This window comes from Phaseolus vulgaris, chromosome 11 (assembly GCF_051622355.1).
Source record: "Phaseolus vulgaris cultivar YP4 chromosome 11, ASM5162235v1, whole genome shotgun sequence".
Lineage (NCBI taxonomy): Eukaryota > Viridiplantae > Streptophyta > Magnoliopsida > Fabales > Fabaceae > Phaseolus > Phaseolus vulgaris.
The window spans coordinates 7663769-7690746 of record NC_143508.1 but is presented as its reverse complement, the minus strand read 5'-3'; the positions used below and the strand labels follow the sequence as shown (position 1 = coordinate 7690746).

Here is a 26978-nt window from a genome sequence, read left to right as displayed (position 1 = left end):
AAGCCGGTCACATTCTTAACTCCGTTCCCATTGCGGTTACCGCAATCATTATTAGTGGCTGGATTCAATATTATGTCAGCTGTATTTGTGGATTTGTAAGTTCAATCATCAAATCACTCACTTATTACTCTTATCTAAACCTTGGGATTTGTTACTGACACTGCATAATTCATCATTTTCATCTTCTGCAATAACACAAACCACTGTAGTTACTATTGCAAACAAATCATTTTAAATCCCATTCTCCAATCTTCACAAACTTTCCTTAGCTTCCATATTTATTTTAAGACCAATAATTATATTCATTTATGATTAAGGTAAACAGGTTATGTTAAAAAAATTACATTTTAACATTTATTTATTATTTTAAAAAAAAATTATTTTGATATTAACTAAAGTAAAAATATTCTTTAACATCTAAATAGTTTTTTTATTTAATAATCTATTTTTCTTGCAATTATAGCTTTCACTTTGTTTGAATGAGACAAAGAAAGTGAGAACGTAAATTATAAATAGTGGAAATAAAATGGAAATGGATAAAAATATTTAAATTGAATTATTTTGATTGAAAAGGGTAAACATATTATTTTTTATTTTTATAAATTTAAATTGATTTTTTTAATCGATATATTGGATTTTTTTTAAGTCTAATTGAATCCCTCTCTATATATATCAGTTTACCTCTTATTCGATTGTTTTTACTATTTGAAGAATAATACAAGTTATTTAAAATTTTAACACTTTCATTCAAAACTTTAACCATTATTCAAATATCTTTGTTTAAAATTGGGTAGCAAATACGTGAGATTTAACAATTCGAAGATTGAAAGAAGAACAGAAAATGCAAGTAAATATTATTAATCATTGTATTTTATGTGTTAATTTTATGTTCTTTTTATTCTTTATTTAACGAAAAGAAACAACGAGTACTTTAATTAAAATATTTTCGTTACAAATTAGCACAAGTGTATAAAAAGTAAAAAACTACAATCATTGAACTAAATCGATGAAAGCATCTGTATTCCATTAATTTTTAATCTAAAATATAATTACAAAATTGCATAAAAGTGATTAAATCAAGAGATTTTTTTTTTACCATCAAATAAAAATAATCAAGAGATTTAGTAAAACGAGTTAAAATGAAAAATAAAAATAAATTAAAGTATTAAAATTTTAAGCGTATAATCTAATTTTTTTAAAAAAAGTTTATCAAATCCTTGTCTTGGTTAAGGTTGAACTAAAATAAATTTGACTATGAAACTGATTATAATTAATATGGTTTGAATTTAAAACAAATATAATTAATATAGTATGATTCATGCCTAATTTTCCTTTATTTTTTATCATATATATTATTATATTTACCATTTTTTCTCTTATCTTTTTTCACTTTTTCTTACACCAATCCATCTCTGTAAACGACTAAATTATTGTTATTATCATCATTACAAAAACCATCTTTAAAAATATAGTTAAGTTTTGGGATTTTAATGTGATTATAGCAAAATTTTGTATTTATTGTCAATAATACTATCATTGTTTTACTTCTTAAAATAATAATAAAATTATATATCAGTAAACAGGCTGAAAAAATGTTCAGTTTGCTTGCTGTTTTTCCTACATAACTTGTTCCATTTTCCATAAAGAGAACTTCGTATTTTGGTGAAGTATGAGGACGAAGAAAGAGCCCACGGTGACAGAATCAAAAGACACTGACAGAACACGAGAGACGAGACAACGTTTGTTTGTTTACGAAAAATGAATGGCCAGGACTTGCCAGAATACTTCTAACTTTTATCAGTTAAAAAGAAAAGAAAAGAAAAAAACTTCTGAGTTAAACACTGTTACTGACAATGATTAAATCAAGAGTCTGTTTTACTGTGTCCATATGGAACATATATCTCTACCTGTGATGATCTTATCTTACACTGTTTTTGAACTCAATATATTTAATTCTACTCTATTTTCTTACATATCAGTTTCAGTATCTGCATCAAATAGGACATAAATGAAAGAAAAAGATGTATCAGTAGAGTGAGAGCATGTTTGATATAACTTGCTGATACAGTGAAACAAGTTGTATTTTGAAACATGAAGAATAGAATAGGAGTGATGAACTGCGTTTGAGAGTGTTGAATACAGTACAAAGCTACAAATCTTGTAGAAGTTGATTGATGTAATAGCCTCCTGAACACTGTAGTGCTTGAAAGGCTACTCTCATAATAATATGTGCTTTTCAACCTCAGATATTTAGATGAAGGTAAAACATATAAGAAAAAAAAATGTTACTAGTCTAATATTTATAGCTTTTTCTAGTTTCTCCAGAGAGGTTTTAATCATGAATATATATAGGACCATCATCATCATCATCTTTATTTTAGAAACCAAGATAAGAGTTTATTAATTTTCTATTTAACAAAACAAAATTAAGTGTAGTATATATATATATGTATATATTTCATTTTAAGTTATCTTATTTTTATAAACTTATGCTTCTGTTTTTTATTTAATAAAAAATAATTTGAAAAACGATTATTGTTGGAATAGAAATAGAAGTTACTACAAAAGTAATCATATTTTACTTTTACCTAAAAAGTTACGTTTGCACCCCCGAATTAGAATCGCAAAATGCCAATTTCTTGTGAAACAAAATGTAAGCTTTTCAGAACCTCATGTTTTGAGTCACACACAGAGAATATGCAAAGTTTTGTATATTATTATAATTTATAAATATTTTGTAATGTATTCATATATTTGATAACTTTTGTTTTAATTAACTTCGTAAATATTAATTTACATTTATACTTATCCATATTAGATAATTTAATATATTAAAGAGTTAAATATATTTTTCATATATAAAATTGATTTTTTTAATTCACATTTTAATAAAAAAATTATTAAAATAGATTTTGACTATATATTTTTCTTTTTTATATAACAAACAAATATTCAATACCAATTATATTATAATTGTATAACATTTACATAATTATATCTCAACATAAATATATTTTGATAACTTTTTTATTATGAATATGTATGAAATTTAAATTTGACAAAAACCATGTAAAAATAAGGCATGAAAAATATATTTAAATTTATATTAAATAGTAGTACATATTTAACACTATATTAATTAATGATATCGTTCAAGTGGCTATATATGGAAACATACACTGGCCTATATGATTGGATTTATTTATTTCTATAAATGGTCATTCATTTTCTGCACAAGTTTTGAAAAAGAAAAAAAATAATCTTTGAAAAATATACAGGGTGGATTGACTTTCTTGTTTTGGAGCATGCGTGTAGATTTTTTCTCTGGGTTTGAAAATGTTTGCCCCACGCTAGGTGGGAGAGATAAAAGGTTAGTGTTGAGTGTTTTAGATGGATTTTAGTTTTCATGAAAAGAAGTTCTTCAATTACAGCTTCTTGGTTAAAGTGTGGAGCTTGTTGAGACAAGGTTTGAATATGTGTTAGTATGTTCAGTTCAAGGAACTTTAGATGATTATGGAGAGAACTTCTCTCTCCTTTTTAGGATTTATTATTATTGCATAACTTACTTTTATCCCAAAAAGTGAGGTTAAAGCTTTGGATGATAATTACAACACCATTATTACATGATTGAAACTGTTATTTTATTGCCAAGATACATACATGTTTCATGTTCTTGCCTCAAAATTTCAGGTTTAGGATGATGCAGAGAAGGGTGGAGGAGACAATGACAGACTCAGAAATACGAAGAAATAAAAAGATGGCAAGAAGCTGTGGAAAGTAGAGGGAGGAGGGACCACAGATGTTGGAGCCTCACCCAGCTTCACACATATTCTCACTCTCTCAACTTTCAAACCTAAAAAGTAAAAACAAAATTAAAAATAAATAAATATTTTATAAGAATAAAAAATAAAAAATAAAAAAAACACGTAACTTTATGTTAATTTAGACGTTAAAAGTAACGGCTGATAATCGCTTTTGCAATCATTGTAGCACTGCTTAACTTCACCCTTCTCACTTCACTTTCATTCATACCAACAACAACAACACTTCCCCAACCGGAATCTTCACACTTCCACTTCCCACCAAATCTCATCAACACTTCTTTTCGATCGCACCTAAGGTATTATAAACTACCCACTATGCTACTTCCTTCACCACTATACTATATCACAAACTTCTACTTCTTTTTTAGTATTGTTTTTGTAAGTAATTTTTGTCTTTCCCCCGTAAATTGAATGTGGTGTTGTGTTTCTTGTTCTTTGTTAATTTCAGCGTATGCACCACTCTCAAGGTGGTTCTTTCTTGTTAGTTTTTTTAAGGAAGCGTGGGTGAGTTGGTGGTGGTTGAACTTGGAAACCTCCTCTAGATCCGTTGGAGTTGGAGGGTGGATCAAAAGTTAGGGTTTCATTTGTTGTTGTGCTCTTACGTATCCCGTGAGAGCTTTAACTTGTGCCTGTTTTCTGCGAGTTATGTGAGTGAGTTCTTCATCTTCAATCTTACCGACATATAGATTAGGAGAATGTTATACTGTTCGTTTGGTAGTTGAAATAGTGTCACACGAGAGCAGGTAAGGAGGGCAAGTTAGCTTATGTATCTCTCCTGGTCTTTGTATTTTTTGCTTATTGCTAAATATAGTACAAATAGAAACGAGTGAGAAAGAGAAGGAACGCAAGTTGCCTTATTAATTTCACCATACAGAATAATAAATCAATCAACTCTATCTATTCTCGAAGCACAAGAAGCTCTATGTTTATCTGGCTTTTTTATGAATACTTTCATTCTCATGTCAAATTCTTGTTTTTTTCGTCTGAACTTTATTTACTGCAGTTTGAACTTTGTACCTATTTTGTCTGTAGTGTAATTACCGTTCTCAATTTAATTATTTTTTCGTTGAAATTATGTAGATAAGTACTGTTAGTTTATTTTATTACTACTATTGAAGTTATGATGTATGTGTTTGTTTTTGAATGGTTGTTTTTCTCTCTCTAATGCGTTTGTGAAAGGGTTTCTTTGGTGATCCTTTAGGCTTTGTTCGGAGTTAGAGAGTGGTTGGGTTAGAAGATTGGAATGAGCAGCTTAAGGCCTGAATTGCATGTTGCCCAACAACTTCGGCGGGACAAATTGAGGATCCAAAACAGTTCCCAACATTTGCAGGAGTTCCCTAGCAACCTAGAACAGTTATCGTTACACCCAGGTTTCAACTTGGATATTCTTCAAGTGAGAAATGTTCGAAACGGAAACATGCTCGACGAGGCCCTTTATTCATCGGATATGATAACTTTTTCCACTGCTTCGAATCCTTTATCTAATCCCAGAAACCCGTTGGAGTGTCAAGAGTTGATGATGGCTCAGTATGGTTCCACGTCCTTTCCTCATTCATCATCCCCTAAGGACCAACAATGTGGACCACGCCACTTGGGTTCTAATTGGATGGTGAATTATAACGAAAGCAATACCAACACCAACAACACCTTCTTCTCTTCTGACCTTAATAACAATGCTTCTGGTGAAATGGCCAATAGAGAAATTCAGAAGCAGTTAGGTGAAATGCATTACCCCCCTTCGTCTTCTTCACCTCCTCTTTACCATAATGCTTTGCAGGACATGGCTTATGGCGTTTGGGGAGGGAACCATGCTGAGCCTGTGCTTCATTATCAAGCAAACAGCGAGTTACGTTTTGGGGGGGCTAATTTATGGGCGAATAGTAGCGGAATGGGTTTCAAAAAGAATAATGAACAAGACATAAATCCTCATCAGGGTTTGTCACTGTCACTTTCATCAAACTCACAATCCAAGCCTTGTTTTGAAGAAGGGTCTGCATCAGATGACCCTACACAATATTCAAAGTCAGTGAAGTGCTCCATGAAGCTGAACGTGCTTTCAAACAACACTGTTTATCGAAATGTTGGCCCCCTCGGTCCTTTCACCGGGTACGCCACGATTTTGAAGAGTTCAAGATTCTTGAAGCCGTGTCAACAGCTGTTAGATGAGTGGTGCTGTCAATATGGTTCAAAGTCTGCGAGAGGAGGGGGTTGTGACGTTCCAGAGTGGGTCTCTCGAGATGTCAGTGCTGCTTCTATTTCAGCAGCTGCAGCTGCTGGTGATGCTCTTAATGTTGATGAAAGTGAAGGTGCTGCAAAAGGTGGTGGCAATTTGGGTGTTTCATCCTCTGTGTTGTATAGTTCAAATGAAAATGATAATACAAATAGCGCTGATGGCGGAGCCACGAGTAGCTTTTGTCTTTCTTCTCGGCCAGAGTGCCAAAAGAACAAGGCAAAACTACTGTACATGCAAGATGAGGTTGGTTTTTTCACTGCTCATGTAGTGTAATAGTAACCCTTCTGGCTTATTTGTGTTTCTTACTTTTTTGTCTTGTGTGTTTTTGGTATGTTTGTATGGCTAATGTCTGTCAGAGGTTTTTACTGTTTTGTAACATGAAAAAAAGGCCAAATGCTTTAAAACTTTCCTGTGCAACATGAGGTCATTTGGTGTCGGTTATTGTGGATGCAAAGCTCATGAAAAGTTAGCTTGCCAAAGTATTTACAACAAGGATTTACGTCCTCAGAGTGTGGGGAAAAACGAAAATATGCATATTTGTGTTGTTGTGTCGAATTGGTCAGTTATTTAATTTGAATGTGTTTCTAATTTTATATGGATTTTTTAGCGTTTTCTTATTGGTTTGAATAGTTTTGTTTATGCCAAATATTATTACAACCTGGTCTGTGGGTAATAAGGCTAGGCTATTGTTCTTTACAATTTGAGTTTATGGTAATGCTGTTACTTTGCTTCCATGAAGAGTGTTTGCCAGGTCTATTTTTTGTTTGTTTCGTGTCGTGTAGTTATTGTGGCTCTAATTCTTTTGCTTTGATTTTCATTTTTCACTGTTGGGTGGGGGCATTTGCTCATTAAATATTTTATTTTGACAAGCTAATTAAGAGGAGCTCATTCTTCTTTAATGATATACTGGTCCTTTCTTTAATTTCTTATTTTTACAAAAAAATTCTGTCAATATATTTCCTTGTGTCATTTCTAATGTTTAATGTTCTTTACCTTATTTTATTATCCCTTCTTCGGTACAATTTTTTTTTTATCTTGTCATTTTATTCTTTGTTAATATGGACTCTATCTCAGCGTATCTGTGACAATGTGCAGTCACACCATATAAAAGTCTTGGTAAACACCTTATCCAATTAATAATGAACTAAATTGATAAATAGGTTCTTTATAATTGCTTTTTAATGTATTAAGTAGTTAATTATTTAAATATTTAAAATAATGTGAAGAAATATGAACATGACAGGAGAGCTCTCTCATTGAATTTTTTCTGGCTTTTCTTTGTTCATTTTATATTTTTTTGAAGATTATTAGAGAACATCCAAACCTCTGTTTCCATGCTTGCTAATACTTTCTTTCTCCACAAAATAATAGCGTTTCATACATAAATAATTGTTGCTTAGCAAGTAAAAGTTTCAACTATGTTCTCTACAAAATAATTGCGTTTCATGCATACTAAGTAATAATTGTTGCTTACATAAAAGCTTTGAAATATATTCTTCACTCACGTGCATATGTTCACCTGCACACTGCAGTGTACTCACTTAGATGTTGATGTATCCTACATACAAGCTTTTCTAGTTACTTTTGAAATAAATATTCAGAAATTCTATCAACGCAAGTCTTAATGTACTCAAACAGGTTTGATCATACTGTTTTTTCTGTACTGCATTTGGTAGGATCATGATTTAGCTATTAATGAGGGAATATAGGATACGATAAATTGCTTAATTTACTGTTGGAATTTATGTAGTTTTGGACTACTGTGTTCTAATAGTGGAAATGAATTTTGTTGCTCAAAATGTCTGGGATTCGCTTCTTGTCCAAAAACTATCTTATAAATCCATGTAGGTGTCTATGCCTATGCATGAATAGATTGCTTGATAACGTTTCACCTGTGTGCATTCCACTTTCTGAAAGTTCTTTGTTTATTCCAAAATCTCTAAACAAAGTGTCTGAGGGATTATCCTACCTGGTTGCTATTGTTCAAATTGGTGGGTTATTAGTGGTTAGTTTTTTTGTCATGTACTTCAACACACTTTTAATAATTTTACCTAAATAATTGTGGTTGTTAGAACAATATTAAAATATCTTATTATTATATATTGTACACCTTTGCTTTACCAAGCTTGCCACAGCTCAATAATGATGAAGTAGGGGCGTGTTTGTTTTATGGTTTAAAATAGTATAATTTTGGCTTATACTCATTCTGGTTGAAATATATGGGCATGCTTTTAAAGTTGCTGTTGATTTTGTTGCACTGAGTCATGATAGGTTACTAGGAGATTCAAGCAATACCATCAACAAATGCAAATGGTTGTTCAATCATTCGAGACAGTAGCGGGTCTTAGTTCGGCTACTCCGTATGTCTCCTTGGCTCTTAAGTCAGTATCCAAACACTTCAGATGTTTAAAAAATGCTATCTCAGATCAACTGAAGCTTACATGTGAAGTCTTGGGAGAGGACTTTTCATTGCCAACCACAAGTAATGGTGGTAAATTTGACAATAATATGGCAAGGCTAAGGTGCATAGATCAAAGTTTTCAGAAACACAAATCTCTGGGGGCTAACATAAACTTTCTTGAGCCCCAACAACACGTATGGAGGCCCCAGAGAGGCTTACCAGAACGATCAGTGGCAATTCTTAAAGCTTGGCTATTTGAGCATTTTCTTCATCCGTATGTCTTCTCTCTGTGTATGAAACTATGGATTTTTCTGTTTGCTCAGAAGAAGGAAAGTGAGATTGAATTATGATTTTCATTTTGCTGTTCAATTTCATTTCAGGTACCCTACGGACACTGATAAACACATGTTGGCTACCCAAACAGGTCTTTCAAGAAACCAGGTGGGGGTCTACTACTTTTGAATTCATTATTGTGTCTATATAGTCCTTGAGCTATTTGCTTGATTTAATTTGTGTCTTTGACATGCTCTTTTGGTGGCTTCTTAGTGGGTCCTATCAGTGGGCCAAACATAGTCAAATATTTGCTAATTCAAATTCCAAGTTTTAATTAAATTAGTGAGGAAACTTGTTCTTTGTGTTTTTCATTCTCAGGCTTTTAGGCCGACACATACGTTTTTAGTGCATCACGTTTCATTTTGCTTCTTTTTTTCAATTTTTTGTTTTGAAGCAATATGTTAAAGTGAACATTTGTTTTCTCATTTATTTACTTCTCTGACAGTAGTGAAAACAAATTTAAACAATGCTATTTTTGAAGATTTTAATATGGGTATGCATATAAGGGTTGAACCACCCTTAAGTGGTTCCTGTTATTCAATCATTTTTGCTGATAAAAAAAAGGGTATACATATAAAGGGAATTTGAGAAATAAAGTGCTATCTGAACCTCACCTTACGGAGATATTAGTACATGGTCTGGACCAGAGATTTGTTTCGTACAAATTTGCATGTAGTCACACATTTTAATCTAAGAGATTTAGTAAATTATCATGTAAGGACTAGTCAGGATCATCTGTCCTTCACCATGTAATAATATCCACACCTTAGGGATAGTTGTGAAAAGTGTTTTCTTTTGTTGTTTTGGTTTATAGGAGTTTCCCATATTTGTAGTGTAAACGATCTAAACCCCACCCACTTGTAACATGAAAAGACTGAAATTTATGCTTCCTACATTTAAAGCTTTGGAATGTGTAAATGTCAGTTTGCATGGTTGGAGTTGGTGTTCAAACATGCTTTTTATGGCCTTCTACACAATCCATTAAGGGATGTAATCTGTGGAAAAGACAAATTGCATTGTTTATTTAAGAGGGTAAAAGAATTGAATTTTTCTTCTAGTTAAAATCAATTCATTACCATTATGGCTTCATTTTTGTACAATTAGGTATCCTTTGCAAGCTAGCTTATATGTACTTTTACTTCCAGAAACTTGGAATAACAGTGTAATTGGTAATTTGAATAACAATGTAACTGAAACGTAATTGCTAGCTAGCTGATATATATTTTTACTTTTAGAAGCTTGGAATAACAGTGTAACTGCAACGTAGGTGTCAAATTGGTTCATAAATGCTCGAGTGCGTGTGTGGAAGCCAATGGTTGAGGAAATACACATGCTCGAAACAAAGGGTGCAGCAGAACCCCGCCAAGCCTCTAATAAAAATGACCAGGTAGCTTCTGCATCTGAAGGTAGCAACCAGCCCAAATCAGATCACCAACCTGTGAGCAGGTTAGGCACGCAGGCATCATCACATGCAATCCATGACAATCAATTTCAGTGCTTGGAAATGGGGTCATCATCCTCAGCAGGAAACGAGGAACACATTGGAATGAATGAAGTCCAATGGAGTCAAGAGAAGAGGTCAAAACTGGAATGCCAGATTGCTACCACACCAAATATGGATGGGACAGTGATGGGGTTTATGCCGTACAGAAGAGGTGGACTTGAGGCTGGTGGTCTTGGATCTGTGTCACTCACTTTGGGTCTTAGGCATAGTGTTGAAGGTGTACAACAGCAACAACTGCAGCAAGAGGAGGATCTTAGGCGTCAGTTTGGAGGGCACATGATCCATGACTTTGTGGGCTAGTTAGATATTTGTCACGAGGGAAGGAATAAGAATGGGTCAAGGGAATGGGGACCCTTTGGTAGCTAAGTAACGTGCCGTGAATGAGGCAAAAAAGGAGTTTTGTATACATTTGCTTGGTGAGGAAAGGGAGAGGTGGGGTTATGGTGTAAGCTGTTTTTTACCTTCAAATTTTTGCTTTTGTGTTGGGGAAATTGTGTGAACTGAGATTGGGTGGCTAACCTTACAACATTGGCAAGCAGTGGTCAATATTAAACTTGCAAAGATAGTGAAGAGCAGGAAGGTCAAGTATTCCTGCATGCACATTTCTGTAATATTTAACTTATGTGATTTGGGCTACTTATGAAAAGAAGAGAGAAAAGAACAGCAGCAATATTTATACAAATAAATTCTTCTCCTGTACCCATTCCTTACTATTTTCTTTTTTCTGTTTCACCTTTTGTGGACACACTATTCAGGGTGTGTATGATAAAGTTTCTATGTTTATTTATATGCAATGAGAAAAACCTTAATAGGTAAGTAATGAAATCATGTTCTTGTAAACTGCAAGTTGCCCTTATTGAAATTTGAGTATGATGATATTCTGGATTGTATTGCAAAAGATTAATGACGATGCTAGAGTTCTGCATAAGAGTTCTACATGATATTGGGATTTTTAATTCACCATCTAAAAATATTGTCTAGGTTTAAAGCTTTTACTTCTTCACACATGCTATTTTTGCGAATAAGAATATCATCATATCATCACTATATACAAATTATTTTAAAATAAAAATAATTAATTGTTATAATAATTAAATTAAAGATTATTTTAAAAGTTAAAAAATATTAATTTTTATTGTAGATAAATAATTTTTAAATTAATATCTAATTAGTTAAAATTTAATAATTAATTAGATATCAATTTAAAATTTATTTATTAATAATAAAAAATAATAATTTCTTTAACTTTTAATATTTTCAATTTAATTATTGTAACAATGAATTATATTTTATTTTTATTTAATAATTTTTTTTAGTAATACAGAATTTATATTTATTGTTTTTTTTTACATGTGTTAATTTTTTTATCAAATTATTCATTCATCATACCACATGTCATTATTGTTCTGTTATAAAATGAAATATCTATATTAATTATTAGTTTTTAAATTAAAACAAAATTTAAAAGAACATCATAACATGAGGGCAGCGGTGCTCAGAGGATTAGGAATTCTTGTTATGTCTTAAGTGTTGCTTATGTAACAGGTATTGTTTTTCATGTTTTTTTTACAGTATGTTTGGATCCATTTATGTATTGTTCATGCAGAAAAAAAAAAAGCAAACAACCTTTATATATATAATTTTATTCATATAAGAATAATTAATATTAATTTTATTAATATTAATGATGATTTTTATAATTATTATTATTACGAAAAAGTTAATATATTTTAAAAAATAAATGAGTATTTAAAATTTGGATAAGAATTTTTTTTGTGTATGTTTAAAATTTAACAATATTATGATATATATATATATAACCTAATATAATACAAATTAAATTATATAATATAAACTATTTTAATTAACTAAAATGTATTTTAAATTAATTAATATTTTATTTTTCTATTTTTTATATACTGGTAAATTTGTAATCTTACAATTTATACCATTAAAAATAATTTAAAATATTTTTTATAACTATAGTATCACTCACATATTTTAATAAATTTTTATCACACATTTACTCTAACATACTTTAATCCAAACACACTTAGCTTTCTTCACACTTTCTTCTCAAATCCTCATACTTCCACTATTCCACTTTTTTACACCCTCAACTTTCTACTCTCCAATCCAAACAAAGCATAAAAACATGCTTAATTAGCAAGGAAAATGAACATCTTTGAATAATTCAAATTTACTTGTGCCATTTACCCTTTGTTTGATAGTGGGAGAAGTTACCAGAAGAGAAATGCCTAGTTGAGAATAGAAGTAAAGTGAAATGAAATATAAGGTTTGTTTTAAAGAATTTTTCTCTAAGCCCTGTTTGAAAAAAAAAAGTAATAAGGTGAAACTAATATATACAAGTTAAAAACAAAATTTTCATAAAACTATAAGGGAGTTTTAAAAAAAAAATTTGTCTGTGTATAAATTAATTTTAATTTCTATAAAAATTAATTTTTTATTTTTTATTATTCTTTCTTAAAAGTGTTTATGAAAAAAATTGTTCAAACAAGTTCAAATAGAAATAGAATAAAGTTGTAAATAAAAAACTGCTTGATTTAAGAAAAGAACGGAACGGAAATAGATCAAATTAAAATTTAGTTAATTATCCCTAAGACTTTTAGTTGTTTTGATGCACATATAATCTATTGAACAATTTTAGAAGTGTTATTCCACTTGGAGTCCGTTTGATAGGTTTAACATATCGCATATGAATTAACCCAACTTCATCATGCCACATAATATCAGAGCAAGGATATGATTTACCCTATATTTAGATTAATATATAAATGTGAGTGCTAAGTATTAAAATATTAAGCGTGCAATCTAAAACTAGGGAACAAGAGAGAGTGGATCATATAAACTAAAGTGGACATACATAGCTAGCAAGGGCACTGGTCCACCTTTGGATCTATTCCATTTTTCTTTTTCGGTTGGTGTTTGAACCTTTTGGTATGTATGAGTTTGGTCGCTTGAAGCAGTTTTTAGGCTTCTAGTTCGGGTAGCATTTTGATTTGATTAGTTTGTTAAGCTTAGCTAGTTGTTGATTTTTGTTCTCTTTGTATAATGGTTGAACCACTCCTGAAGTGGTTTGCATTTATTTAATCGTTATTGCTGATAAAAAATAAGTAAATACTCATAAGGGTGAATTTAAAATATTAATTGAAACATATAAATACTAAATATTAGTCAAATATATTATAAAATACTAAAATACATATTCGACATGAAATTGTAAAGAAAATAAAATTATTATTGTTTTAGTACTTAAACATGACTTAGAAGTTGATGAGAATGGTAATTTAAATATTTTTTTTTCTTTAATCCTCTGAAAATTTTTTTAAGAGTAAATTGTTATGGAGTTTTGAGTTTCAAAATAGATAATATTTTGAATTTGATAATTGATCCCAACGATGTTATTTCAACGAACTTAAAGTTGAATTATTGACATTATTTACGAGAATAGAAAAATGACTTCAAAGACGAACTCTTGTTCTCTTAACTAGGAAAATGAAAAAGTAATTTTAAAGATGAGCTCTTGTTCTCCTTTTATTTTTTATTTCGGGCTTGTTTTGGTACTCTTTATAGTCTGACATTACTTTAAGAGTTGAGACCAAGGATAATTTAAATATACATTTCTCGTTTAATTGTTTGAGACGTTTTTAAAGATAAAATCGTAATAAATTGTTTAACTCTAAAGCGGACAAATATGTCAAATGTAATGATTAACTCAAACAATATTATCACAACAAACTTGAAGTGAGAACAAGTATTATAATGTGATATCTTTATACATGTTAAGTATTATTATAAATGAAATTTCAGCATGTTTACAAGATTTATTTGTATTGATTGGCTTTAAAATTATATCTAAGATCAACTCAATTTAATAAAAAAATTGTTTTTTCATTCCTTTTTCATGTTTAAGTTTATTTGGTCCGATTTCTGGTTTGGATTATAGCGTGAAAGCTCTTAATCAAGACTGGAAGACTAATAATATTTTTAATTTCAATTGAATGGTTTTCTTGAGAGTAATGGAGTACTTAACCTTGAAACATAATGAAATTAACAAAACTAGCATCATGATCAATTTTGACAGAATAATGAATAGGGGAATTTTCCTCATTTAGATTGAACAAATAAAGGTACAAAGACAAAACGAATGTTTTTACGGCTAATTTGGTTTTGATTTCAAGTACACTGTAACTTTTTTTTTAATTTAGAATTAACAAGATATATATTTACTAAAATTTTTGCTATGTTGGAAAGGCAATTTATGTTGCTTTGCAAGATGACAGGGAGAGCAAACATTTTCATGATTGAAATGTATATCACTGTGAATTTTGGTTAAATGTTTTAAGACCTTATTCGAAGGATGACCCATCCTACAATGTCAAATATCATGTTTTTCAGCAGTTTTGAAAACAACTTCATTAAGCATGGAGTAAATAAGGCTATCTTTTTTATATGCATACATGTGATAAAGCCCATCCTCGATTTCAGCTTGACCAATCGTCTTCAAGGTAAGTTTCTCCTGTATCTGACAAACATCATGTGTAAAAACAATTTGACACTTCAAAGATTTCATTTTCTTTGCACAGATATTATGTTTAGCATGAATTCAGATATATACAAAACGTCATGCAAAATAATATCTTTGGTTAAAAAAATAGTTCCAGCAAAAGGTGAAGTGACATTTTGATTGTTAGGGAGCTTAACCCTTACTAGTTTTATTTTGTAGTAATTTTTGAAAGCAGAGATGGAACAAACCACGTGATTTGTGGCTCCGGTATCAAGAATCCAGTAACTCATACGTTTTTTACCTATGTTGTTGTCTGCTGTCGAGGAGTCTCCTATGGTGTTGTTAACAACCTTTTCTTTTCCTTTTAATTTTGAATCATATCTAGAAGATGTTGAAGTTGTTCATAATTGATAACTTTAAAGCTTTGCTCATTGACAACGTCATTGGGTTTGTGTTTTCCTCTCTCGCTCTCATAGTCTCCATCTTCTTTAGTAGGGCTTGCATTGTAGTTATCCCTCTATTTCATCCAGGGCGGGAACCCATGCTTCGAGTAATACTCGTCAGTGGTGTGGTTCATTTTGTGACGAAATGAACACTTCTTTCCATAGCCTTTTCATCTTCCTTTTTTCGTAGTTGCGCCATCCTTTCCCACGATCAATGGCTTTAATGGTTCTTTGATATTGTTGATGAGTGCTATTGGCTAAAATCTTTGTATCAATTCCTATACTTTCACTTAATTGTCTTTCTTGTTGTAGAATGAAAGAGAAAAATTTGTTAAACCCGACAAATGTTCTGTTAATAGGATTTGTGTTTTGACAGCATTTTAAGCTTCTCCCAAACCTTTCAAGAAACTCATAACGCGCTCTGAATTTCTATAACCTGCCATGATCTTCATCATATCGCAACTACATTTCAATTTACAAGAACAGTTCGGTAATGGCCGTAAAGAATCTAATTCTTCCTGCAAGGTTTTGGAGTCATTATAATATTTTGTGATGCTTCTTTTTCTCTACTTAATAAAATTTATTTCTTGCAAAAGATCAGATACTCGAAATTGATTGTTTTTTTAGAACTTCTCTTTGAGATCTTCCCACTTCGCATGATCAATATAAACGATGCTTTGTACAATTTGTGTTGAGATGCGGTGTGTGATCCATGAGATAACCATAACGTTGCATCCCTCCCATGCTTCATATTCCTAAAATGTCTCTTATTTATTTCATTCTTTATTTTGGTATAAAAAAAATTATTTCCTGTATTAATATGATATTAACTAACAATTGAAAGTTTATGGTTCAATCCTTAAAAATTTTGATCTGTGGTTAAGTGACAATCTTGGAAATGATTAAGAACATTTGAAAGAAATGGTTGGAAGATTGACAATCAAACACAATTGATCAAACAACGTCTTCTTTATTTACTATCAATTCAACTCATCTTATTAGAGCCAGCAATGATGAAGCAACAAATGTAGAGTTACAAACATACCAACTCATCATGATTATCAAAATGAAGACGTACGTACATGAAACCACCATGGTTTGCATCATACGATTCCCCTAAAGTACTTTTTGCCGCTGGTAATTTCATAAACTAAAATATGAAAATATGAGACTTTAATCTTAATTCAACATCATAAAACCAGCTCAATAAAATGTTTACATCCACTTATATATTATAAAAGACTTGAATCTCTAGTCGATTGGATCTCCAACAAATACATATTATATATCTTACTAACACACATATCTAGCATTCATAACTCATCAAACACTCCAAGACTCGTGCACATATACAGCCACATGAAGCATCTTAGTCTACTAAATAACATTTATTTTCCTCCCTGACCAGGTGTACCATAATCCTTCCGAGGGATGTAATGGTGATTAAACTCCTCACTGATTGTACGTTGGCCAGATCCAGGTTTTCCATACTCCTTTCGAGGGATTTGATGGTGACCATTATCATCAGATTTATTGCTCAGTTCTCCCTTCTCCCATTTGGTCATGAATTTCTTCCTATCTGTAGCCACAGAAGAGCTTGCCAGAAGCATCAACACTAGCAGTGTAATAACCACAACCTTCATTCTCTTCAACGTTAAGTGGATCAATTTGCTTTAGTCATAGGCAGAAACAGTTAGGCAGTACTATTTATATATAAGAGGGAAATTAAGAATGAGTTATACAAAAACACACATATTCAAGAAGCATGTTCAGTTAATAACTTACCAGAAGATGCTATATATGTACCCTTTTGTGTGATCTTACATGGAGAAGAGAAAGAAGAAGGATGAAGCAGCTTAAATAGGGGCAGATGGAATGAAATTAAATGTGAGATAGGGAAATGGGATGTGAGTATTAAATAATAGCATGGTGGGGTTGAAACCATTGACGTTGAGGAAAAGATTAAGTGCGATGCCCATTAAAATTGTTAGTAAAACAAATTTAATGATGATATTCTGGTCTGTTTTTCTATGTGGTCTAAATAGGGAAATTCCACACTAATTGAGGAGCATTGGACATGTAGGTTGAATTAATTAGATGGTCATTTCGAAAATGTATGTGGTCTGTCCAACTTGATTGAATGTTGTTGGGGAACACAGTAGAATAATATTATTTTTTTCAAATCTACCTCATTGAAATGACCACCAATAAGAACGCTTTCACTGTTAAGGTTATTTTAATATTTTGAAATAATAATGTTTGTAACTAATGGATTGACGCTTGGAGAAATCTGTGGTTTAAACGTTGATAAGGATGTAGGATTTTTTTTATCTCCAATATTGGATATTTCGTGTGTGTGTGTATATATATATATATATATATATCAGAGAAATTAATTCAGAATTCCTCATAGCTTGATCAGATTGAAACTTATGATAGCAAGTTTCAAAATGAAAACTGAAAAACAAAGAGCAGAAGATAAAAGGTTCACAAAAGCAAAAAAAAATGTAAGAGAAACAAAGAATATTTTATTGAAAATAATCTTTGAAAGATTACACATATATTATTTATCCCAAATAACAGAGGAAAGAAAAGAAATTTATAGAAAGGAAATCATAGTGGTATAAATCAGCAACTACTACCACACTAACAAACAAGTACAAATGTCACACTTAAAAAAAATTTCAAATAAAAATTAATATTAAAAATAATAATAATTAGTTGTTATATAGTGTAAATTAGATACTAGAGATTAAAAAAATTATTAATATATAAATTAATTTTTATTATATCTATAAATAGTTTATAAATGGGTATCTAATTAGTTACCAATTATTTCAATAATTAGTAGTTAAAATCTTGGTAACTAATTAGATTTCAATTTAAAAATTATTTATTTATAATAAAAATTAATTTAAAATATAAATAAATTTTTTAACCTCTAAAATAATATATAATTTAATTAATATAATAACTATTTTTTTAAATTAATTTTTATTTAATAACTTTCCAGTAGTATTAATAATGCCTCAAATTGGGAGTACAAATTAAACACTCATAGCTCCGAACATATATTTTTAAACACAATTATAGGTAGACCTTTTGTGACAATGTTCGCAAGTTCCAAGTTAAATGATATGGAAAGAAGGTTGAGCATACAACAGAGGATATTTTTCCCTCACAATGCATAACTTGATTAGAGAAAATTTGAATAGTTGTCTAATTATCACACTAAAGTAAAGTTGGACTTTTATAATTAACTTTTAGGTTATCAAAGAGATACATTAATCATCGTAACTCACATATGGTTGTATTAAGCTTCAACAAAATTTCTTGAAACTCTAGGTTCCTTCATAGACTGCCAAGATATTTGTGAATTTTCAAAGTAGATAATATAACCAATAACAAACTATCTAGTATCAATGCATCCAGTTCAATCTGAATCAATGTAACATTTGAGTTGAGCTTCACTATTTGTAACAAGAAATAGACCTTTTTCCCGAAGTTTGTTTCAAATAATGTAGAATTCTCATGGCAGCTTGTTGAATGAACGTTTGTTGGAGCATACACAAATTGTGATAGAAATCTAGCCACAAAATCTAGAAAATAAGGAGAATAAATACTTAGAGTTTTATTCAAATACTTATTTTGGTGGAAAGATTTGAAGGAGTTTGGGGATCGAAGGGCTTGGTACAGAATTTTGGAATTTTGATGATGCTTTCTTTTGGAAGATTAGTAATGAGAAGGATATTTGTTTTTGGAAGGATAATTGGGCAAATGTGGTGTTTTGAAGAACGTGTTGTTGGAGATCCCACATCGACTAGAGATTAGAGTCTTTCAGAATATATAAGTGGGTGCAAACCTCACCTTATTGAGCCGGTTTTATGAGGTTGAGTTAGGCTTAAAGTCCACTTCTTAACATGGTATCAGAGTCATTTTCAAGCCTATCCTAGCGAGTATTTGTTGGGTTTATCAGGCCACCCGCTATCGGGCCGTTATCGGACCACCCATAACATATATCTCTACGCACGAGTTGGTAGCCTCGGCGTGAGGGGGTGTGTTGGAAATTCAAGGGATGAGGCCTGACGTGGGAATTGAGGATAGCTTGGTGTGGAAGGATGGGGAGTTCTTAAGGTACTTGGTAAACTCTTCCTATGTTGTTTTAAGGAAGGGTGTAGAGGGGGGAAATAAGTATTTTTTTTTTACAGGTTTGGAGGTGTAAAGCTTTGCCCTCAGCTCAAGTCACTGCTTGGAGGGTGTTGTCTAATAAGATTACTATCAGGACTAATTTGGAAATGCGTGGGGTTGTGGTCGAAAGTCTCTTGTGTAGTTTGTGGGGATAGAAGAGGATACATGTTGTCATTTGTTCTTTGAGTGTAAAATAACTTGGCTCGTTTATAGTTAGTGTTGTGCTTGGCTTGGAGTGGAATCTGTGGATCACAATGAATCATGTTATCATTTTTTACATTCTAAGTTCGGTAGAGCCTCTGAATCTATTAACAATGTTTGGGGAGCGATTTAGATTGCTGTAGTAAGTGAGATTTGGAAGCATATGAACAAAGTTATCTTTAAAGGTGGTGTGATTGACGATTAATAAATATTTACTCTTGTTCAATTGAAGGTTTGGTTGTGGGTCACCTCCAATGCATCCTCATCTTTTTTCTCTTATTCTAATTGATGTCTTGATCATTTGATTTGTATGAATAATTGATGTATTTCTGCAGTGTTGGTGTGTCCCTTTTTTTTTGTTTTTTGGGGGTTTACAGGAGCTTTGTTAATTTTTGGTAGCAGGTTGTCTGTGTACTATTAGGGGGAGGCTTAGAAAGTTCCTTTTAGATTTGTATAAGGGTTGGACAATCCCTGATGTGGTTCACATTAATTTATTGGGTCTAATTGAACTTTTGTAGGCCCAATAAAGAAGACAACTCTAGGAGAAAAAAAAATGTACATTTTTTTTATCAACAAGAAAGAATAAATAAATGTGAACAACTTCGGGAGTGATCTAACCCTTATACATATTGAAAAGTAACTTTCTAAGCCTCCCCTTAAGAAAAAAACTTTAACATCCTACCAACAACTAACGAAACACTACCAAACACCCAAACAACAACAAAGTTACTAACCAACAACTCAAAAACATCACTAAACTAACCTCATACAAACCAAATGATCAAGACACCAGTCAGAATAAAAAATATATTCATTCATGTACATAATATATCAAAGAAGACATCACACCATGAAAGATACTAGAGCCTTGGTGAGAGGACAAAAAGAATATTCAAACTCAGCTGGCTTCAACAAGACCAAGTCAATATCTTTTAGGGCTGGACTTTAGTTTAAATAGTTGTATAAATTAGTTTACAATTTTATTTGGGTCATGTATTGGGCCTTGGTTTTAATTTGGGTATTGTATTTGGACTAATAGAAGAGTGATTGCATACAATAATAAAGTAGATGCATATTATAAGTGACTCTCCACTTGACATGAGAAACATGAGACATAACATAAAAAACATGAAGTTCATATGACTCTTCCGCAGTGTAGATAATCTCTAATTAAGAGGTGACATTTGTTAACCTCTCATTTAAGAAGAATCTTTCAAATAAAAGGAAGACACTTACATAATAATTGAAACATTATTTAATTATTATAATTTTATTTATTTAATTAGATTTTTTTATAATAAAAAAAACAAAGAAAATATTCTTTAAACATAGGTACCCTACAAAGCGTCACATAAATGTAGCTGACTTATGGATACCAACCCCAGTAATTCATGCATACAAATATTAATTATAGACATGAGGCACGAACTATGAGGATTTGCATCATATAAATGACACTTTATAACGTAGTTCCCCAACAATTATTCCATGCATTGCTATGCACGTATACAACTTAGTAGTTAGTAGCAACGTAGACATACATATGTATATGTATGACATATCAAACATATAAATTGCAATACCACACAATAATTGTACAACCATTTATATATATATATATATATATATATATATAATCATATATATATATATAATCATATATATATATATATATAATCATCCTTCATGTTCTAAGCATTTCCTTCGGGGGGGGCAAATTCACCAAAGTCCTTGCGAGGGATATCATGATGACTTACTGTACGTTCACCTGGTCCACCTGTTCCAGGACTTTGATGGATAATAACATCACTGTAGCTGTTCAGAGGGATTTGATGTTCATCATTATTACCATTACTGTGTTCTTGCATGTTCACCACCAAACTCATCTTATTCATCGCCATACAACAACTTGCAAGCATCACAAGAACTGTTAGTGCAATTACCACTACCCTCATTCTCATATTTCTTCCTCACTCTTCAACACTGGCTAACTGCACAATTAATTACTTAATTAGCCACACAGAAAAAATTATGTGAGTTCTTGACATAAAAGCAAATATATATATATATATATATATATATATATATATATATACACACACACACGTAGAACACTCCGCATGCATGCTAAATATGTTGAGGAAAATAAATAAATTGTTGATTACAACAGCACAGAGTATATGTATGTATGTATGGTTTTAAATGAAGAAGACGAAGGGAGAAATAATTAGTGAGTATAAGGTTACGCATAAAGCTAATTGTACTTTTTTGAAAAACAAGCTGAGTATTAGTTTGGTTAACGCACCAGATATAGTATGTGGCTTTGAGATTTGTATGATTTAACACGAAGAAAGAAGGAGGTTGAAGCTACTTAAATAGGGCATAGCTAAGCATGGAATGATAATGATAATATAGTGGTGGGTTGTCACCAATGACGTGTGAGGCAATGTTAAGTGCGATGCCCATTGATTTTGGTAACGAAACCAAGAAAATGATGACATGTTTTGTCCATATTTCTTTGTGGTTTAAATAGGGAAAATCCACCTAATGCTAGGGCATTGCCAATATAGGTTATAGAGTAGCCAATTTGGTATGATGATTTGTTCGTTTTAATGGTCTGACCAACTTGCTTGAATTGTGGGAAACACAGTGAGATGAAGAATCATATCAAATCTACCTCAATGAAAAGAAAAGGTGAAATAGAATTTAAAAGAGTTATGATTTCAAATTTAGCACTTTTATCTTTATCGGCAAATTGATTAACACTGTATTTGGATGAAAGGATGCACTTGTCTTTGTCTTTGTTTCAAGGCTTCCACCGTTGAGGAAGATGAATCTAAGGGGATATTTCTTGATATCATTAACAAGAACAATTTGATGAATGAGATTTGTCATAAAGTAACGGACACTAAAAAAAAAATGTTTATTAGAATGACCAAATTTGGATCTATGAAAAATCTACGCAAAATAGTATTTATCATGGGCATAATATTAATAGGAATTTTGAAACTAATGTACTTGACGTAAAAATATTGACAGGTGCGGACAATACATGATATATGTTTTTTGCGTAGGTCAAGAGTGTGCTTAACCTATAAAGTGTTGACAAATTTATGTAGCGTGAGTTTAACCCACGAAAATGTCACACAATCTTTAAATAAGCGTGGACTAAGCCTTCTATTGCCCATGTTGGCCAAAAATTAGCGTGAGCTTAGCCTTCAAGATGTCCACACAGTTTTAAAGTAGGGTGAGTTTAGCCATAAAAACACACACTCTTTAAATAAAAATGGACTAAGCCTTCTGTTGACCGCCACAAATTAGCGAGAACTTAGCCTTCAAAATATATTTTATATTATTTATTTGAAGAAGGCATGAATTTTTTTTATTGAAAAATATTTTAAAATTATCTAATTATAATTAAAAAGAAAAATATTTTTTATTGAAATAAATCATTTTTAAAATTATATTAACTAATATGAAATCAATTTTAAAATTACTCTATTTCTCTCTTTCTTATTGCATTTATCCTATTTTTTAACTGTTTCTTTTTTTTTCAATATAATTATTAAATATACATTTTAGGGAGCAATCTGATGAAGAAATGTTTTTCTTATTAAAAAAATTTTGTTTATAATTTTTTTTTAATACTTTTTAATTGTCTTGAAAATTCAATGTTGTTTTTTCTATGAGCAAGAAAAAAAATAGTTTTTTTTATAGGAACAAGAAAAAAATATATTAATTAGGATAGGTGGTTACCCTAACCAATAGATAGTAATATAGTAATATTGTCTCTTCGTTCTTATCCTTGATTTTGTTTTCACAATTTTTTCGCTGTTTTCAAATTTTTATCACTCATAGCACTTGAAAATTGTGATATACATCCTTTTGCTTCATCTTTTTTGAACATATTGACATTTTTTAACTAATCCTACAAAAATTATTAAAAAAATCTTAAAACAATATTGCATATAAATTACAAGCTAATTAGGTAGGTATCCACGGGGCATGAATTTCATATTTGTAGTACCGTATTTGAGTCCTAGATGGAAGAACTGTCATGGGAGGATTTTGTTTCCAATATTTATTTGTACGCTTGATTTAGATGGGCACTGGTTGTAATTCAGAGGTTGACCTCTACTATTAATAAATTTTGAAGAGTTATAATGGTCAGAATTTGGTGTACTTCCTTTTGGCCAAGTCTTGAATTCATCTTTGAAAATTTCTCTATAATGTCTTTTGTCAAAACGATACACCTTCTCATTAATACCATATTTCCTATAGCAAAGTCTAAACTCTTTTCCCTCATCTTCGTTGTTATCCTTGATTTTTTTACACCATATTTTCGCTGTTTTCAAATTTTTATCGCTCATAGGCACTTGAAATTGTGATATATATCCTTTTGCTTCATCCTTTCTGAACATATTGACATTTTTTAACTAATCCTGCAAAAGATGATTACAAAAAAAAATCATTAAACAATATTGCATATAAATTACAAGCTAATTAGGTAGGTATCCACTAATCATGAGATTCTATCATTATTAAATTAATTGCATATAATTGCGTATAATATTGCATACAATAATTGCATATAATATGATAATATTTATTTCCTTAATACCCCTCAAGTTGGTAGGTGAAGATCATGAACCGTCAACTTGTGTCCTAGCGTAAAAAACGGTTCTTTGTCTAGTGCTTTCGTAGAAATATTTGCTCAAAATTCCTTTAGGGAAGCATACTTTTTCTTATTTCTTATATTTATACTCTTTTCCAAAAGTATCATCAGCTGAAATGTCATCCGGGGCATGGATTTCATATTTGTAGTATTGTATTTTAGTGCTAGATGGAAGAACTATCATGGTACGCATCCACTAATCATGAGATTCTATCATTATTAAATTAATTGCATATAATTGCGTATAATATGATAATTATTATTTTCTTAATACCACCCATCAAGTTGGTAGGTGAAGATCATGAACCCCTAACTTGTGTTGTAAAGTAAAAAAATTGTTATTTGCCCGGTGTCTTCGTAATATTATCTACTTGCAATTTCTTTAGGTGAGAAAGTGAAGGTGGACGATTATATAGCATCTCAAAAGGTGATTTATTTTTTAGTAAAGGTTATGGCAAACGATTAATTATATAAGTGGCGGTTAAAACGCATTGTCTCCAAAATTCTAATCGTAAATGAGACTGAAATAGGAGGACTCGTGCTATGTTGAAAATTTGTGTATGTTTGCGTTCTACTACTCCATTTTGTTGAGGAGTGTAGACACAAGTGCGTTGACATTCAATACCTTTTTTGAGAAAAAAAATTACGCATTGAAATAAATTTCAATCCGTCGTTGTCAATGTAGATGGTTTTAATAGATGCTTGAAATTGATTTTGTGCAAAACTAATGAATGATTCTAATAAATGTTGGGTTTCAGACTTGTGAGTCATAAGAAATACCCAAGTACATGTAGTATAGTCATCAATTATAGTGAGAAAAAAACGATTTCCAAAATGAGTTGGGGTTTTATGAGGACCCTAAATGTCACAATGCAATAGATTAAATGGAGAATGAGATTTTATTGTGCTTAAAGAAAATGGTAGCTTTGTTTGTTTAGCTTTGGGACAAATACTACAATTATTATGAAGGACGTCTAAGTCGCTTGTGTCATAAATCAGGATCGGTCAAAATTTGAGATGCGTGGGCTTAGTTTGAAAGAGGGACATGTAGTATAAGCCTGTGTGTTGTTTACCCGAGCCAATCATCATCCCGTAGCCAAATCCTGTGAAACGCAACCATGTGTAAAAGAGACGACACAATAATTTAGTGATCTGATTATCTTACTAACAGACATAGACATGAGATTTAGATTAAAAGAAGGAATGCAAAGAACATCTTTGAGAGTGATATTGTCATTGAATTCAATTGTGCCTGTAGATGAGATGGACGCAGTTGAGCCTATGGGCAGATTTACCTTTGGAATAAATGATAATGAAGTGTGTGTGGAAATTTGTGAATCGGATGCATTATGATTGGTTGCTCTACTATCCAAAATCCATGGTTTCGTAAAAACAGAATTAATAGATGAGTTATGGACAAGTAGAGCGGCAGAGCTAACAAACATGTCACTTTTACCGTTATTGTTAAGCGAGTAAATAACATTTGTCAATTGTTGAATTTGCTCGACAGTGAAGCCTTATACGAGGTTTCTATCGGACGTTACTAGTGTCTTCTTTGTCAAACATGATATCTTATTTAGCGGACAAAAATAGAGAGGTTGTCAAAGCACCAAGATCGGTGCTCTGATACCATATAAGAAAATTGTGTAAGAAGATGGAAAAAAGAAAAAAAAAAGATGTTTTTATTCTCTTTTGTGTATTTACATCACTTTCATGTATACGAAATATATAAAAAAAAAGTGTAGGAAGACTAGATCCACTAATAATGGGATTCTATCATTATTAAATTAATTACATATAATTGAGTATAATATTGTACAATATTACATATAATTTGATAATTATTATTTTTTAATACTAATAATAATGTTAATAACAAATAATGCAACCAATGTAATGGTACTTGTAATTTTAGTTAGTTTAAACTCACTTTTGGTATGTTTTGTAGGTATTTTGAGATTTTCTCAGTTTGAACTTTGAATTTGTGTATAAAAATTGAAGTATTTATAAAATCTTTCATTCAAATTATTTTACTTTTTAATAAGAAGCATAAATAGTTATATTATTAATAAAAAAAATATTATTAATTATTATTATTATTATTATTGATAGTAATAATAATATTATTATTATTATTATTTATATGTAAAATCAATAAATAATACATAATTTTATTTACTTATCGATTCAATTATCATTACTTACTTATAATATTTTTAAAAAATAATTCTTAAAATTACTGATAATATTTTTTTAAAAGAAAATTTTAAAATATTCCAAAATTATATATGTGTTATTTTTTTTATTTTTTTTATCAGAAAAAATAAAATAAATTAAAACCCTTCCGATCTCTCACCCTAATACAAATACAAGAACCAACTTTAAAAAAAAAAAAAAAAAAGTCAGAGACAACCAAAACACAGGCAAAAAGAGAAAAAGAGTTACCAAGGTTGCTGCTAAAATTATGCAGAAAAAACCTGCACACAACGTTTTTGACAGCAGGCACAGGGTGATTGTGTGCTAAGCACTTTTATTTCCCTGATCAAGGCTTTTTCTTGTAAAAACCAGCATGCTAAAAAATTATCACCACAAAAAAGAGAATAAACTTCCCATAAGTGTAGCTAGATATAACCACTACAGATACTACT

General features: G+C 30.8%; 2 protein-coding genes across 6 annotated transcripts; one reads left to right on the top strand and one right to left on the bottom strand.

Annotated features, from left to right (window-relative positions):
- The first annotated feature begins 3968 nt into the window (after positions 1 to 3968).
- LOC137825521 (BEL1-like homeodomain protein 8) lies at positions 3969 to 10994 on the top strand. Of its 5 annotated transcripts, none has more exons than XM_068631215.2 (6): positions 3984 to 4120; positions 4273 to 4471; positions 5026 to 6300; positions 8329 to 8732; positions 8839 to 8899; positions 10059 to 10994. In XM_068631215.2, exons 3-6 carry the CDS (start codon positions 5068 to 5070, stop codon positions 10593 to 10595), a joined length of 2235 nt encoding a protein of 744 aa, XP_068487316.2. In that variant the 5' UTR covers positions 3984 to 4120; positions 4273 to 4471; positions 5026 to 5067; the 3' UTR covers positions 10596 to 10994. The 5 variants fall into 5 exon arrangements, with proteins under 5 accessions (XP_068487330.2, XP_068487316.2, XP_068487323.2 ...); XM_068631222.2 differs by having other exon boundaries at positions 4273 to 4475; XM_068631229.2 differs by lacking the exon at positions 4273 to 4471 and having other exon boundaries at positions 3969 to 4120; positions 5004 to 6300.
- A 5433-nt stretch (positions 10995 to 16427) lies between these two features.
- Positions 16428 to 22045, bottom strand: LOC137828289 (Putative membrane lipoprotein). Its single transcript, XM_090297291.1, is given in 3 exon segments — positions 16428 to 16937; positions 21413 to 21470; positions 21961 to 22045. Coding segments are annotated over 3 exon segments (420 nt in total). The 5' UTR covers positions 22040 to 22045; the 3' UTR covers positions 16428 to 16654.
- Between the last annotated feature and the right edge of the window lie 4933 nt (positions 22046 to 26978).